Source organism: Phyllobates terribilis, unplaced genomic scaffold (genome assembly GCF_046119375.1).
Source record: "Phyllobates terribilis strain yellow unplaced genomic scaffold, ASM4611937v1 Scaffold_11__3_contigs__length_659146591, whole genome shotgun sequence".
In the NCBI taxonomy this organism is placed as follows: Eukaryota; Metazoa; Chordata; class Amphibia; order Anura; family Dendrobatidae; genus Phyllobates; species Phyllobates terribilis.
This window is the reverse complement of record NW_027362771.1, coordinates 129,150,254-129,167,118: the sequence shown is the minus strand read 5'-3', so window position 1 is coordinate 129,167,118 and position 16,865 is coordinate 129,150,254. Positions and strand designations below refer to the sequence as shown.

Here is a 16,865-nt window from a genome sequence, read left to right as displayed (position 1 = left end):
TTATTATTATTATTATTATTATTATTATTATTATTGTCCATTCAAGCATTTAGTCATAGATTTTACCAAATTAAAAATTACTCACCAACTTTCGTATAGAATTTACACTCTAGAAAACAAAAAGTGCAAACATACAAGTTAGAAATGTTTCCCTCCAACCATAATTGTTGTAGATTTATATTGTATACTGCATTTATGTATTTTTATATCTTAATTCTATTCTGTTTAAATACATGTATTCATTTGGTATTTTTAAAGGGGATGTGTAATCATAAAATAGCCAATTATTTGAATCAGATTTTTGTGTTACATGAGTTTTTGGGGGAATTTTTCTTTTCATATCCCGATCTTTATTAAAAAGGAAATTAGAAATCTTGCAATTTTCACACTAGCTACTGGGACTATTTAGACTTATGCTTCCTGTTGTTTCAGCAGGCTCCTTATTATCAGAAACAGGCTTACAATAACAAAATGACAGTTCACACCAGTGTACACAGCTGATAAAACAGGCTTCACTATAGGTGATGTCACAGCTCCCTCCTGTACAATCACCTTTGCACACACTTATTAGATGTCTTCAATGCAAAAGATAGGTGTAAATCAGTCTATTGCCACTAATGTAAAGTGAGCTTCCTGAAACAACAGTATGCTGTTGTCCCAGTGGCCAGTTTTAAAATTGAACGATTTCTAACTATTATTTTTAATACAAATTGTGATATGTGGGAAATACATTTAAAATTAAATAAATATATATATAATTATATATATATTTTTTCACATAAAACGCTCAATTAAACAATAAGTAATTTTCTGAGGACACACTCCCTTTATCCCCCAAGGCTGTTTGAACCTTCAGAACCAGGCTAAATTTTACAATTCTGACCATTGTCACTTTATGAGGTAATAACTCCGGAACACTTCAACGGATCCCACTGGTTCTGAGACTGTTTTTTCATGACATATTGTACTTCATGACAGTGGTAAAATTTCTTCGATATGACTTGCGTTTATTTGTGAGAAAATAGAAATTTGGCGAAAATTTAGAAAATTTTGCAATTTTCAAATTGTGAATTCTTATGCTATTAAATCAGAGAGATATATCACACAAAATAGTTAATAAATAACATTGTCTACTTTATATCTGCAACATTTTTGAAACATCATTTTTTTTGCTAGGAAGTTATAAGGGTTAAAAGTTGACCAGCAATTTCTCATTTTTCCAACAAAATTTACAAAACCAATTTTCTAGGGACCACTTCACATTTGAAGTGACTTTGAGGGGCCTTTATGACAGAAAATACCCAAAAGTGACACCATTCTAAAAACTGCACCCCTCAAGGTGCTCAAAGCCACATTTAAGCAGTTTATTAACCCTTCAGGTGCTTCACAGGAATTTTTGGAATGTGAAAAAAAGAACATTTAATTTTTTTCACACAAATTTTAATATAGACCCAATTTTTGTATTTTTGCAACAGTAGCAGGAAAAATTGGGCCCCAAAATTTGTTGTACAATTTCTTTTGAGCATGCCGATACCCCATATGTGGGGAAAAAATACAGCTTGGGCACACGGCAGAGCTTGGAAGGGAAGGAGCTCCATTTGACTTTTTGAATGTAAAATTTGCTGGAATAATTAGCAGCCATTATTTCACATTTGGAGAGCCCCTGATGTGCTTAAACAGTGGAAACCGTCCACAAGTGACACCATTTTGGAAAGTAGAATCCTCAGAGAACTTATCTAGATGTGTGGTGAGCCCATTGAACCCCCAAATGCTTCACAGAAGTTTATAACATTAAGCTGTGAAAATAAAAAAAATACATTTTTTCCCACAAAAATGTTTTTTAGCTCCAAATTTTGCATTTTCATAAGGGTAACAGGAGAAATTGAACCATACAATTTGTTGTGCAATTTCTCCTGAGTACGCCGATATCCAATATGTGGAGGAAAACTACTGTTTGGGTGCATGGCAGGGCTCGGGAGGAAAGGAGCACCATTTAACTTTTTGAACTCAAAATTTGCTGAAATTATTAGCAGACGCAATGTCCAATTTGGAGAGCCCCTGATGTCCCTGAACAGTTGAAACACCCCACAAGTGACCCTATTTTGAAAATTAGACCCCTCAAGGAATGTAACTAGATGTGTGGTGAGCACCTTTAACCCCCAGGTGCTTCAAAGAAGTTTATAACATTGAGCTGTGAAAATAAAAAATCACATTTCCCACAAAAATTTTATTTTAGCCCCATTTTTTTTATTTTCACAACGATAACAGGAGAAATTGCACCATACAATTTGTTTTCCACTTTCTCCTGAGTATGCCGATACCACATATGTGGGGGAAAACTACTGTTTGTTCATACGGCAGGGCTCAAAAAGGAAGGAGTGACGTTTTGGAACATAGGCTTTGATGGAATGATCTGCGGGGTTCATGTCACGTTTGGAGAGCCCGTGATGTGTTTAAACAGTGTAAACCAAGTGACCCCATTTTGGAAACTAGACCCCTCAAGGAATTTTGTCTATACATGTGGTGAACCCCCAGGTGCTTCCCAGAATTTTACAACTTTGATCTGTGAAAATGAAAAAATATATATTTTTCTCACAAAAATGTTGTTTTAGCCCCAATTTTTTTCATTTTCACAAGGATACCAGGAGAAAATGGACCCCAAAATTTGTTGGGCAATTTCTCCTGAGTACACCGATACCCTATATGTGGTTGAAAACTACTTTTGAGGCACAGTGCAAAGCTCAGAAGGGATGAAGTGCCGTATTGGAGTTCAGATTTTGCTGGAATAGTTTTAGGGGGCCATGTCGCATTGCCAGAGCCCCTGATGTGTCAGAACAACAGAAATCCCCCATATGTGACCTCATTTTACAAACTACACCCCCCAATGAATTAATCTAGGGGTGCAGTGATCATATTAACACCACATGTGCCTCAGAATTTTATACCATTGGGGCAGTAAAGAAAGAATAAATTACACTTTTACCACTAAGATGTTGTTTTAGCCCCAAGTTTTTAATTTTTCTGAGGGTTAATAGGAGAAATTTTTACAATAAACTGAGGTTAATTTTTTCCTGAGTGCGCCAATACCCTACATGTAATTGGAAAATACTTTTCAGGCACAGTGCAAAGGTCAGAAGAGAAGGACTACCATATTATAGTGCAAATTTTACAAACTACACCTCTCAACGAATTCATCTAGGGGTGCGGTGATCATATTGACACTATGGGAGTATGTCGCAAAATTTTATACCATTGGGCGGTGAACAAAAAAGAATAAAATTTTTATCACCAAAATTTTGTTTTAGCCCCAGATTTTACATTTTTACAAGGGCTAAATGGGTAAAAATAGCACCAAAATTGGGTTGCACAGTACTGCTTAGCCACACGACTAGACTCGGAAGGGACGGAGCGCTATTTGCCTCCTGGAGCGCAGATTTTCCTAGAATAGTTTGCAGACTCCACATACAGAGCCCATAAGTGCTAGAAGAGCAGAATCCACCCTCAAGTGACCTCATTTTGGAAATTATACCCCTTTGGGAATTTATCTACAGGGGTAGTGACGATTTTGACACGATGGGTGTTTTCCTGAAACAAGCAACAGTGGAAGTTGCTGAGTGAAAATTGCAAACTGCCATTGTAGTGCACAGCACACTGTAGTGCCCAGCACGCTGTAGTGCCCAGTACGTTGTAGTGACCAGTACATTGTAGTGCACAGCTCATGCTTCTGGAGACATGCACCCGTAAATTAGGCGGGCTCTCATCAGTACAGAAATGCCAATCATGTGGACGCTAAATGTGGTTTAGGCACACTGGGGCTCAGAAAGGAGAGGGCATTTGGATTTGGGAGTGTAGAATTCGTTGGATTTCTTTTGGGGGGTGAGGAGACATAGCGCTTTTCCAGAGACTTTGTACTACTAGTAACATGGAAACCCCCTATATTTCCGTTAGCAGATGACATAGCAGAGTGGAGACTTGCTTTTTTTTTGGATTGAGTTGGAGCTTTTGTTGGGAACATTTTACATAACATTTGGGATCACATTTATCCTGCGCTCTACGCTGAGCACTTACATCGGGGTTTACATCTAAATCTCTGAATGACATGATTCAGATGAAATCCCTGAGGGATTTATATATATAGATATATCTATATAAATACTCTTATTTAGAAGGTCTTTCAACCACGACCAAAGAAAAATTAGCATTACCTAAACAGTATTTTTCTGTACATTTTTTACTGTAATAATAGCAAAAATGTGTAATTATAATAAATTATTCTATTTTTTTTTTCATTTGTATACATACATATTGTAGTAAATAGACTGTAACAACTTACCAAACTTGGAGGACATTTTTCTATATGGGCAACAATAGTTTCTTTTGGAAGTCTGACCAAGATATATGGTGCAGCGTTATATAGTGCAATATTATTTCCATCAAATGTTATGATACTCAGTTCTGATAATACAGAACACTGGCCTAAAAGAAGACATTTACGTCATTTATTGAAAACTGCATTTTCAAAGTTGTGCATTTAAAATCTGGTATGTATCCCAGTTAAAAAATGTGGAGAAGCAAAGACATTTATTAGACTGTTGAGTGTTTTTGATAATGGTTTAGGCTCCACTTTGCAAACTAAAATTAATGTTGAAGCATACCTGTGATTTTAGGTGATTGCTCAGAATAGACTGTTATGTGTGTGAACATGAGAAATAACACTGTTTCCAGTTATCATATAACCTGAATCCTGAATTGTTCACTAGTTTTCCCCTATGCATGCTCTGTTTCCAATTTGCAGTTCTCCCTGCGGTAATGGGTGGAAACTAGCTGCTATGATGTCTCCTATAGACAGTACACAGAGACATTAAACATTCCTGTCTCTATGTAGTTCATATTCAAAAGCGGAAGCAGTATCAAGGACATTATGCAGCAGTAGTAAGCAGTGTAGCTATGAATCCAGCTCTGGGATGAGATAAACACTAGCTAGAAAGCTGCAGCCTCGCTTTCTGTCAGTTCTACTTTGCTCGCATCTTCTCCCCTCTATAGACTTAAATAGGCATCTGTAATCAGACTCCTCAATTAGCTGACACTCTTATCTAGTTTTGACAGATTTTAGCAATTTTTCAAAGTTAATGATGAACTCAGGAGGTGAGTTGAGAAGAAGAGGAGGCTCATAGAGGAGCGGAGAAAAAATCATATTTCTCTAAAAAGATATATTACAAAATTTCTTATATTCACTTGTTATATTGATTTAAGCAAAGTTGGTTAAAAAGAGTGACCATTTAGTTATGAGCTGAGAGATGCACCTAAAGCTGCTCTTCCTATTGTAACCAGGGACAGGAAGGGAATTTTCAATGACTTAGGAGACTAAATTCAAATATACAAAAACGCTTAAAAAAAAAGACGAAAGCTAGCAAAACTAAGCCTACTTCATAGGCTGAATTCACACATCTGTGTTTCATGGTCTGTGTAAAGACTTTAAGGCCCAAATCCAAATGAACAGCCTAATATATGCATATAAGGCATCTACAGTCAGTCCAGGCATTGCGGTGCATGCAAAGACTATGAAACACATAGTTAGTCTTCGATTCATCAAAACCAGCGTTAATCATGCTAGACCTGATGAAGGAACACGGTGGAGTCTGAGGCGCTTGATTGAGTAAGAGGAACACACCTCTTAATGATTCAGGCGCATCTTAAAAGTGGCTTATGCCTCACCACAAATGTTACTCCTGTCTGAGATACGCCACAAAATCTTTATGAATTAGACGAGCAGACATTGCCATGTCTCCTTCGCCCCACCCCAGCTTTTGCCCATTTTGGAGGAACGGGCCAAAACTGGTGTGAAATCTCAAAAATACGCTATTGCGCAAAACGATTGAGACTTTTCTAAATGTTTTACGCCAGATTTCTAGAGTAAACACTGTGATTAATTGAGGCCTTTGTATTTCTATTTATTCCAATATATAGCACAACACGAGAAAAGCTGCCATTATAATGTAATAGCAACTTTCTGTTCAGTAGTACACGCGGAAGTAACACAAATTGTTAGCAATATGCTTGAAAATACTAAATACAAAATGATTTAATAAAGAGCTTACAAGGACATTCCCATTCTGGACAGCAGCTGTCACTGTTCACTTGGACAGGCATCCCACGAAAGCCACAGTCGGGTTTCTCTACATTTTTTTGACAATTACTTGATACATTATATAACATCCACCCCATGTTGATGCAAACATACTGACTGCATGGATCCAGTGGCTCAATATACCTTGGCTGTGAAAGAAAAATATATAAAACATGTAATTATGTTCAGGTTTATTTATAAATTCCATTAATTATTTATAAGTTTCACTATACGACCTGAAGCAGTGAAAAGCCCATTGTAAATATAGTGAAATTCCTATATCTGTTGCTATTAGTGTTGAGCCACCCCCGTAGTGTTCGGGTTCGGTTCGGTTCGTCGAACACCGGGATGTTCGAGGAACTGTTCGTCGAACTGTTCGTCGAACACCTTAGAACACCGTCGAACACCGTTAAAACCAATGGCAGGCAAACAAAAACACATAGAAACACATAGAAAACACCTGCAAAGGTGTCCAAAAGCTGACAAACTGCTCAGAAGACACTCTCTTTAAAAAAGCCGGCCGGCAAATTCAGCAGCGGCATACACCGGTACCCGACAATTTAGACAAGAAGGAATAGAGCATCACACATAGATTAGATAGATAGAAACATGTCAGTCACACATATAAGAAGCACAGTGACAGTGTTGGTTACTGCACTTGTCATTTAGTGTAAAGGATTTATTAAAAAAAATATTAGTGTTTTCATGCACCGTCTCTTTAAAAAAGCCGGCCGGCAATTCAGCATCTGTACCCGACAATTTAGAACAGAAAGAATAGAGCTTCACACATAGATTAGATAGATAGAAACATGTCAGTCACATATATAATAAGTACAGTGATAGTGTTGCTTACTGTACTTGTCATTTAGTGTAAAGGATTTATTTAAAAAAATAATAGTGTTTTCATGCACTGTCTCTTTAAAAAAGCCGGCCGGCAATTCAGCAGCGGTACCCGACAATTTAGAACAGAAAGATAGAGCATCACACATAGATTAGATAGATAGAAACATGTCAGTCACATATATATGAAGTACAGTGATAGTGTTGGTTACTGTACTTGTCATTTAGTATTAAAATAAAGGATTTATTATTAAAAAAATTGGCGTGGGGTTCCCCTTAATTTTAGGCTCTAGCGGAGGTTAAGCAGACGGCTGGGGCAGATGTTTGAAGCCTGGGAAGGGGGTAATACCCACGGAGCTTCCCAGGCTACTAATATCAGCCCCCAGCTGAATACATAGCCTTTACTAGCTATTAAAATGGGGGACCCCCCAAAAAAAATGACGTGGGGTCCCCCCTAATTTAATAGCTAGCAAAGGCTAGGCAGACAGCTGGGGGCTGATATTAATAGCCCAGGAAGGGAGCCATGAATATTGGCCCCCTCCCAGGCTAGAAACACCAGCCGTCAGCCGCCCCAGAAATGGCGCATTCATAGGATGCGCCAATTCTGGCACTTAGCCTCGCTCTTCCACGCTGCCCTGGTGCGGTGGCAGGGGGTAATAGGGTTGGGGTTGATGTCAGCTTATAATGCCAGCTGACATCAAGCCCAGGTTAGTAATGGAGAGGCGTCTATAAGACACCCCCATTACTAACCCCATAGTCAAAGTTAAAAAAAACACAAACACCCAGAATAAAGTCCTTTAATTGAAATAAAGACACAATCCTTTATTGTTCTAAATTAAACCATACTTACCATCACGCCCATTCCAGCTGAAGCCAACGATCTCCTGCAATAAAAGAAAAATAATAAAGCAACCTCATCCTTACCTTTCCATGGTTCCCACGACAGCTTCAGCTCTGCTACATCGAGATGACAGGCTGGACCGCAGCAGAACGCTGCCATCCAGCCTGTCATCCCGCAGACACTGAGAAGCGCAGGCTTGCTTGCGCTGCTCAGCGTCTCTCTGTGACGACATCCAGATGAGCCGAGTTCATGTCCAATGAACTCGGCTCACCTCATGCACGTCACTGACAGCGTGGGAAAATTCTCACGCTGAAGCGCTGATTGCAGGAGAATTTTCCCACGCTGTCAGTGACGTGCAGGAGGTGAGCTGAGTTCATTGGACATGAGCTCACCTCATGCACATCACTGACAGCGTGGGAGAATTCTCCTGCACTCAGCACTTCAGCGTGAGAATTTTCCCACGCTGTCAGTGACGTGCATGAGGTGAGCCGAGTTCATTGGACATGACATCGGCTCATCTGGATGCCGTCACAGCGAGACAGTGAGGAGCGCAAGCATGCCTGCGCTTCTCAGTGTCTGCGGGATGACAGACTGGATGGCAGCGTTCTGCTGCGGTCCAGCCAGTCATCTCGATGTAGCAGAGCTGAAGCTGTCGTGGGAACCATGGAAAGGTAAGGATGAGGTTGCTTTATTATTTTTCTTTTATTGCAGGAGATCGTTGGCTTCAGCTGGAATGGGCGTGACGGTAAGTATGGTTTAATTTAGAACAATAAAGGATTGTGTCTTTATTTCAATTAAAGGACTTTATTCTGGGTGTTTGTGTTTTTTTTAACTTTGACTATGGGGTTAGTAATGGGGGTGTCTTATAGACGCCTCTCCATTACTAACCTGGGCTTGATGTCAGCTGGCATTATAAGCTGACATCAACCCCAACCCTATTACCCCCTGCCACCGCACCAGGGCAGCGTGGAAGAGCGAGGCTAAGTGCCAGAATTGGCGCATCCTATGAATGCGCCATTTCTGGGGCGGCTGACGGCTGGTGTTTCTAGCCTGGGAGGGGGCCAATATTCATGGCTCCCTTCCTGGGCTATTAATATCAGCCCCCAGCTGTCTGCCTAGCCTTTGCTAGCTATTAAAATAGGGGGGACCCCACCTCTTTTTATTTGGGGGGTCCCCCATTTTAATAGCTAGTAAAGGCTATGTATTCAGCTGGGGGCTGATATTAGTAGCCTGGGAAGCTCCGTGGGTATTACCCCCTTCCCAGGCTTCAAACATCTGCCCCAGCCGTCTGCTTAACCTCCGCTAGAGCCTAAAATTAAGGGGAACCCCACGCCAATTTTTTTAATAATAAATCCTTTATTTTAATACTAAATGACAAGTACAGTAACCAACACTATCACTGTACTTCATATATATGTGACTGACATGTTTCTATCTATCTAATCTATGTGTGAAGCTCTATTCTGTCTGTTATAAATTGTCGGGTACAGATGCTGAATTGCCGGCCGGCTTTTTTAAAGAGACAGTGCATGAAAACACTATTATTTTTTTTGATAAATCCTTTACGCTAAATGACAAGTACAGTAAGCAACACTGTCACTGTACTTCGTATATATGTGGCTGACATGTTTCTATCTATCTAATCTATGTGTGAAGCTCTATTCTGTCTGTTATAAATTGTCGGGTACCGCTGCTGAATTGCCGGCCGGCTTTTTTAAAGAGACGGTGCATGAAAACACTATTATTTTTTTTGATAAATCCTTTACGCTAAATGACAAGTACAGTAAGCAGCACTTTCACTGTACTTCGTATATATGTGGCTGACATGTTTATATCTATCTAATCTATGTGTGAAGCTCTATTCTTTCGGTTCTAAATTGTCGGGTACCGGTGTATGCCGCTGCTGAATTGCCGGCTTTTCATGTTTCACTGTTGGCACTGTTCCCATCGATTTGGGCAATCACTGTAATGCCACAACCACCATGGCTGTGGCATTACAGTGAGTGGCAGACAATCCCTGCATGATTGGTGCTCTAAATAGCGCCAGACATGCAGGACACGCTTTTGGTGCACGAACAGTTATCGAACATAACCTCGAACAGCCGAATTTTTTGCAAATCGTTCGGGTTCGTCGAACAACTCGAACACCGCCCAAAACAGCTCGAATTTGAGATTGGCGAACAGTTCTAGTCGAACACCGCTCATCTCTAGTTGCTATGTACATTGTATTGATTGAATCAATGAATATTTTACCTGATCGTTATATTAGTATGTGCATCATTAATTTTCTGAAAAGATAGTCCTGCACATTTTTGTCATCCCTGTACCAATTAAATCAAGGGAGTATAATCCTTGAAAATCTGGCTTGGATGTGGTTAAAGCCACACTCACAGTATATTGAGCAGTGACGTAATCACTCCCCTACACCGCCCCAAGTGACTCGGATAGAGCCATTACACAGTGCTCAACTTCATTTTCTCTGTGTAGTTGTACTACAAGGCAACCGACTACACAGCGTTTTTGGTAACGTCAGACTCCCTTTAAGTAGGTCTAAAAAACACTTAAAACAGTTTAAAGAATATATATACGTATGTATATAAATATATATATAAATACATATATATATGTATATATATATGTGTATATATATATATATATATATATATATATATATATATATATATATATATATATATATATATATACAGTTGTGCTCAAAAGTTTACATACCCCAGCAGAATTTTTCCTTTCTTGGCCTTGTTTCAGAGAATAAGAATGATAAAAAAAAAAAAAATCACCACTCATGGTTATTGGTTGGGTGAAGCCATTTATTGTCAAACTACTGTGTTTTCTCTTTTTAAATCTTAATGACAACCAAAAACATCCAAATGACTCTGATCAAAAGTTCACATACCCCAATTCTTAATACCGTGTATTGCCCCCTCTAACATCAATCACAACTTGAAGTCTTTTGTGGTAGTTGTGGATGTGGTTCTTTAATTTCTCAGATGGTAAAGCTGCCCATTCTTCTTGGCAAAAAGCCTCCAGTTCCTGTAAATTCCTGGGCTGTCTAGCAGGAACTGAGCGCTTGAGATCTCCCCAGAGTGGCTCAAATACAAGTACATCCGATGCACAGCTTCCGGGCTGATAAGTGCAAATTTGCCTCCAGTATTTGTTGATAATGTGCTGCATTCATCTTTTCTTTAACTTTTACCAAGTTTCCTGTGCCTTTGTAGCTCACACATCCCCAAAACATTAGCGATCCTCCTCCGTGCTTTACTGTAGGAATGGTGTTCCTTTCATCATAGGCCTTGTTGACCTCTCTCCAAATGTAACTTTTATGGTTGTGGCCAAAAAGTTCAATTTTGGTCTAATCACTCCAAATTACCTTGTTCCAGAAGTTTTGAGGCTTGTCTCTGTGCTGTTTGGCATATTGTAGGTTATATACTTTGTGGCATTTGCGCAGTAATGGCTTTCTTCTGGCGACTCGACCATGCAGCCCATTTTTCTTCAAGTGCCTCCTTATTGTGCATCTTGAAACAGCAACACTGCTAGTTTTCAGAGAGTCCTGAATTTCAGCGGATGTTATTTGTGGATTTTTCTTTTCATCCCGAACAATTTTCCTGGCAGTTGTAGCCAAAATTTTTGTTGGTCTACCTAACCGTGGTTTGGTGTTTACAGAGCCCCAGATTTTCCATTTGTTAATCACAGTTTGAACGCTGCTGACTGGCATTATCAATTCCTTGGATGTTTTTTTGTATCCCTTTCCTGTGTTATACAGTTCAACTACCTTTTCCCGTAGATCCGTTGACAATTCTTTTGCTTTCCTCATGACTCACAATCCAGAAATGTCAGTGGCTGGATGAAAGATGCAAGAGTCTGTTTGGATCCCAGAAACTCACTCAGCTTTTATGCACACACACTGTGCGTGCAAACAGTGTCACACAGCAAACAGGTCACAGGTGAGGATGTTACCTTTAGTAGCCATTCAAACTCATTTGTCTTAAATTCTGTGCATGTTATTAGGCCAAAATCACCAAGGTATGTGAACTTTTGATCAGGGTCATTTGGATGTTTTTGGTTGTCATTAAGATTTAAAAAGAGAAAACACAGTAGTTTGACAATAAATGGCTTTGAGTAGAGAAAAAGTTTTTTTGTTATCATTCATATTCTCTGAAACAAGGCCAAGAAAGGAAAAATTCTGCGGGGTTATGAAAACTTTTGAGCACAACTTTATATATATATATATATATATATATATATATATATATATATATATATATATATATATAATACCCCCATTTTCTCATATTTATTTAAAATAAATAAACAATTTAAAATAATGGGTATCACCAGATTTGTAAAAGTCCAAACTATTTTTTTAGCCCACATATTGAATGCTTTAAAAAAGGGATGTCAAACTCAAATACACAGTGGGCCAAAATTAAAACATGAACAAAGTCGCAGGCCAACCTTGATATTGATATTGTTCTCCAACCTTGATATTGATATTGCGAGCCAACCTTGATATTGACAGAAAAAGAGGTGGAGGGAGGGGGAAAAATGGGTTGGGGGAATCTGCCTACGGTAGAGAGAACCCCAATACTGCAGAAGAAGTTAGGGTTGTGGAGAAGGTAGACAGCAGTACACAGAGGAAGGCAAAGGGTGTGGTGACTCTCAAAAATAAGGAAGTATGGGGAAGCAGAGAACATCAGAAGTACATACAGCACTGAAACAATAATATTCGCAGAGTCAAGATGGTAGGGAGTGAACAAAAAGGGTAAGATCTCAATACGTAGAGAAAGGATAACAATATACAAAAAAAATGGAAAATACATAAATACATGACCAAATAAAGCAATAAAAATAAATCAGGGCATGAGCGCACAGGTTCAATAGCATACTTGTGCCCAGCTTGTGGAGGAGATAGAGGGTGGTAGGCGCTATGCACGCTGAGATGTATAGGAGAGCGCTAGGGGTGTGTGCGCTGATATAAGGAGAAGAATTGTATCAATAAATATTACAGGTCAGCCTACAAAAAACAGGACCAAGGTTTTTTTACTTTTGTAAAATAAATTTAACATCGACATAGTAGTACTAATCCATAGTAATGTTCTAAAGTAAACACCATAGAAACGAAGCCTGAACAATAATTGCAGAACTGGGGATTTTGTTTTTTTCTACTTCCCACAAAGATTGTTTTTTCCTTTTTTTTCAGTAGATTATATGATAAATTAAATGGTGGCATTCAAAACTACATTTGACCTGAAAGAAACAGGCCATCCTATGACTGTCGAAAAATGTAAATAAAAAATTTGGCCACAATTCATCAAGACGGGTGCTTTTCACAACAGTCTTTTATGAGAGGCTGAGGTGAAGTGCAAGGCATCTGATCCATTAGTGTAATATGCTTCTGTGTGTGCTTTGACTGGATTAAGATTAGTGACATAAGGTATGCCACCACCTGTGGCAGTGGGGGTCGCCACACCTTGTCACACCTATGTCCTGCTCTAGCTCCACCCACTTTTGCCTGAGCTGGTTGAAAATGGTGTGAAAATTGAAAAAAATTTGTGCAGCCTCACATTGCACAACAACTTTGTGCCTTTTCAAAGCTTTTTACGCCGGTTTTCTGGCATAAAATCTTTGATGAATTGGGACCAAAACAGGGGCAATAAAAAATTTTTTTTTTAAAAAGTGGAAAAATGCCAGCATTAGGAAAAGGTTAGCAGTAAACCCATTTAATTTTTTTTTAAGGCTACAAACAACTCATTCTAACTAAATGTTTACAGCAAGCATCAGGAAGTGGCATATATGTATAGTATTTGTTATGAAGGTAGGTAGTATATATCACTCACCATGCATTCTGAGGAACTACTAGTGTGCACCATGGTTCCAAATGAATAGTAATCTGCTGATGCTGTAAGATTTGCCATAAACTCCGTTGCTGTTTCTGAGCTCAAGGATTCAGTGGTAGAGAGCAAAACAGATGAATCAGATAATGTATGTAATGATAGTGTGGTTCCCAGCTGTACTGGTTCAGTAACATTAGATATGGGCTCCAAAATTTCCACCGAAGGAATAGCAGATGTTTCAGCCAATGTCTTATTAGTTACTAAAGAGGAATATGCTGGTTGGGTAATGCCTACGGTGCTTTCTTCCATAGTTTCTACAGATAGTGTTGATGGCTTTTCTTTTATTGTGCTCAACAAACCGTGAGTGACATTGTCTGTTTTCATAGTTTCGTTAAAAGAAGTAGCACTCAAGGTTGTCCCGTTGATAGTCCCAAGTGTAGATAGTATAGTTGATGACTCTGTAGTGGCAGCCTTAGTTGTAAGTTCCATAGGTGTCGCCAAATGTTTAGCACTTGAGATAGAAGTTGTATACTTCTCTAAATAGCTAGTTGTTGACTCTGTTACTTTTCCATACATATGTGATGAAGTGTCAAAAGTTATAGAAGGCAACAAAGTTGTAAACATACTCTCTCTGGGCAATGAAGTGGAAGAATCACTTGTAGTTACTTTAATAGTTCTATCTGGTTTTAAAAAAGAACTACTGGATGAACTTGCGCCAAATGTTTGTATGGTTAAAATTGAATGTTTTGTTGATCTAGTTTCTAAACTACTAGTTGGAGTGTCTTGTGTTAGAAAGCTTGTTCCCAAGTCTTCTTTAACAGTAGTTAAAGTCTTGAATGGGGGATCTGTAGTTTTGGGGAATTTTTTAGTGCTCAGAGTTACAGGTGGTGTCTGGATTAGTGTTGCATTAGTAGTAGACAAAGTTGTGTGTTTAATGTACGTTTTTGTATAGTCTTTTGTTTTAGCTGTAATTGTTGGTTTAGTTGACTCTAATGTAACCCCCATTTCTGTCATAGATGTGGTGTTTTGTAGATCAGAAATTGTGCTTGACATCTGTACCATTGTTTGACCTATTGTGGATGGCGCTGTAGACACTTTGAAGGTACTTCCAGAGAAAGAAGTTACAAGAACTTTTTCAGATGTTAAAACACTTGTTGACAGGGTTGAAGGTTCTTCTTCTTTCATTTTTGTTTGTATTACAGATTTTGTTGTTTGATGTCGATCTGTGATAGATGTTAAAGTAGGAATAGAAGTTGTAAGTATTCGAGTAAGTGCTGAAGACAGATGAAATGATGGTGAAGTCAGTAGACTTGTTTGACTTCCAGATATTCTCATGGGTGTTGTATATGTAGGCAAAACGGAAACTGTTTTATTCAATACAGTAGTATCTATCAAACTGGTTAATTGCTTTCCATCTGTTATTTTAAAAGTTGTTTGGGGTGACTGACTACTTTGGAGCTCTTGGGGAGTAGTTGTACTAGATGTGATAGGGACTTGTTTCATTGATGTACTTAAAGGAGCAGTGACTACATTTGAGGTAAGTGACACAGATGGCATGAGTGTTTCCATTTGGGAAGATAAATATTGTAGTGTTGGTAATCTTGAGGTATCTGTGGCTACTGATGAAACAGTACTCTCTGTCATGGATGTATATGGCAACAACGTAACCGACCTTGTTGTCAGCTGAAACAAGCCTTGTGAAAACTGACCTAACATTCTTGTGGGTGTCTTAGTTGTGTCAACAGCTTCTCTTGGAGGTACTGTTTGCAGAGATGCCAAAGATGTTACTGTTTGAGGTGATGTGGTGTCTTTAATTGAAGGTGTGAATGTTTCAGAAGTTGTTGAAGATCCTTCCCGCATTTCAGGACTAGTTCTTTTTGTTGTCTGCTGCGGAGGGCCAGTAGAATAATTATTTAGTGTTGTTTGGTCATAGTCACTGGTAAGCAATTTGAAAGGCGATTCATACTTGTCTGACGTACTCATAATTGAAGATTTTATGTGTGCTTGAAGGGTGGTTTTTCTGTCCATTAATGTTTGTATTGTAGAGGGTGATGGACTATCAGAAAAGTCTGGGGAAGTTGAAGGTGTCATTGTTGGAGATTTTACTGCAGTACTCAACATTGTTGGGACTTGGCTGGTTGTTGTTGGCTTTGTTGTAAAAGGTAAAACAGTTGATTTTGCTGGGACACCTTAAAAAAATAAAACATAATGTCAATAAAATTATAGTTTATATATGTATGTAACAATGCAATAGTCAATGATGGAACTATATCTAATATTATTTATCATTGTGTTAAAATAGATGAATAAAAAAAATGAACCAACTGAATCTAAGTCATCAGGGCCATTACTATAGTAGATGCAGGGGTGGCAGTCAAATCCGTGCCCTTGAGCCTAGGGGGAACTGAAAGAACTCTTTTGACCATATGAGAATAACAATACTATTAAATACTAGTGCTAGTTGCAACCCTGTTGGAAATTTTGGAATGGGGCCCATAAGCTTCAATTGACGCCTAAAAGACGAGTGATAGTGGCACCCCTGTTGGAAATTTTACAATAGGGCCCATGAGCTTCAGTTTACACCACTGTAAGTCACATTAGTTGAGCTATAAAGCATAAATATTTATAAGCCAACACAAGCTTCTTTATTGGTGATAACATTAGTACTATTTTAGCTAAATGATATAGTGCAAAAACTGTAATATGCTAGGAAACTCACAGTCTTCTGGATAGACACATTTGAGGGTAACTTCATCAAGAATCATATGATTTGGGCAATATGGAATGCAACCTTCCACACTGTAAAGATAACACATGCAGGAAATATCGTTAAAAAAAGTAAAAAAAACATGAAAAAGAGAAATACATTTTACTATTCACAATAAGTTAAAACAAAAAAAATATGATTCATAGTTTTCTCATATAAATCAAAATATTTGTCTAAACCATTTTGTGTTCTTTATCTAACAGTATGTCTGTCATTTTAAGCATGCATAAAAGTGCAGTCGGCCACAGTTTTGTACACCTCTGAAAATACGAACACCACTGAACAGAGGCCAGATGGAGTCCAGAGTAACTCAGCTGCCTCATTATAGTGAATGGATTCCTCGGGGGTTTCATCTAAATCAGGTAATTTGGAGATTTAAATGGAAACCCCGATGTAAGTGCTCAGCGTACAGCATAATTTAACTGTGAACTGATCCAA

At 38.5% G+C, this 16,865-nt stretch overlaps 1 protein-coding gene across 1 annotated transcript in view; it reads right to left on the bottom strand.

Moving 5' to 3' along the window:
* OTOGL (otogelin like) overlaps positions 1-16,865 on the bottom strand; it is a 346,660-nt gene that overhangs the window by 122,457 nt on the left and 207,338 nt on the right. Inside the window, exons 35-39 of the mRNA XM_073651595.1 lie at positions 16,380-16,459; positions 13,664-15,849; positions 6,099-6,276; positions 4,334-4,476; positions 86-109 (exon numbers count right to left, since the gene is read on the bottom strand). Of these exons, the coding sequence (XP_073507696.1) occupies positions 86-109; positions 4,334-4,476; positions 6,099-6,276; positions 13,664-15,849; positions 16,380-16,459 (2,611 nt within the window). The remainder of the gene's footprint in view (positions 1-85; positions 110-4,333; positions 4,477-6,098; positions 6,277-13,663; positions 15,850-16,379; positions 16,460-16,865) is intronic.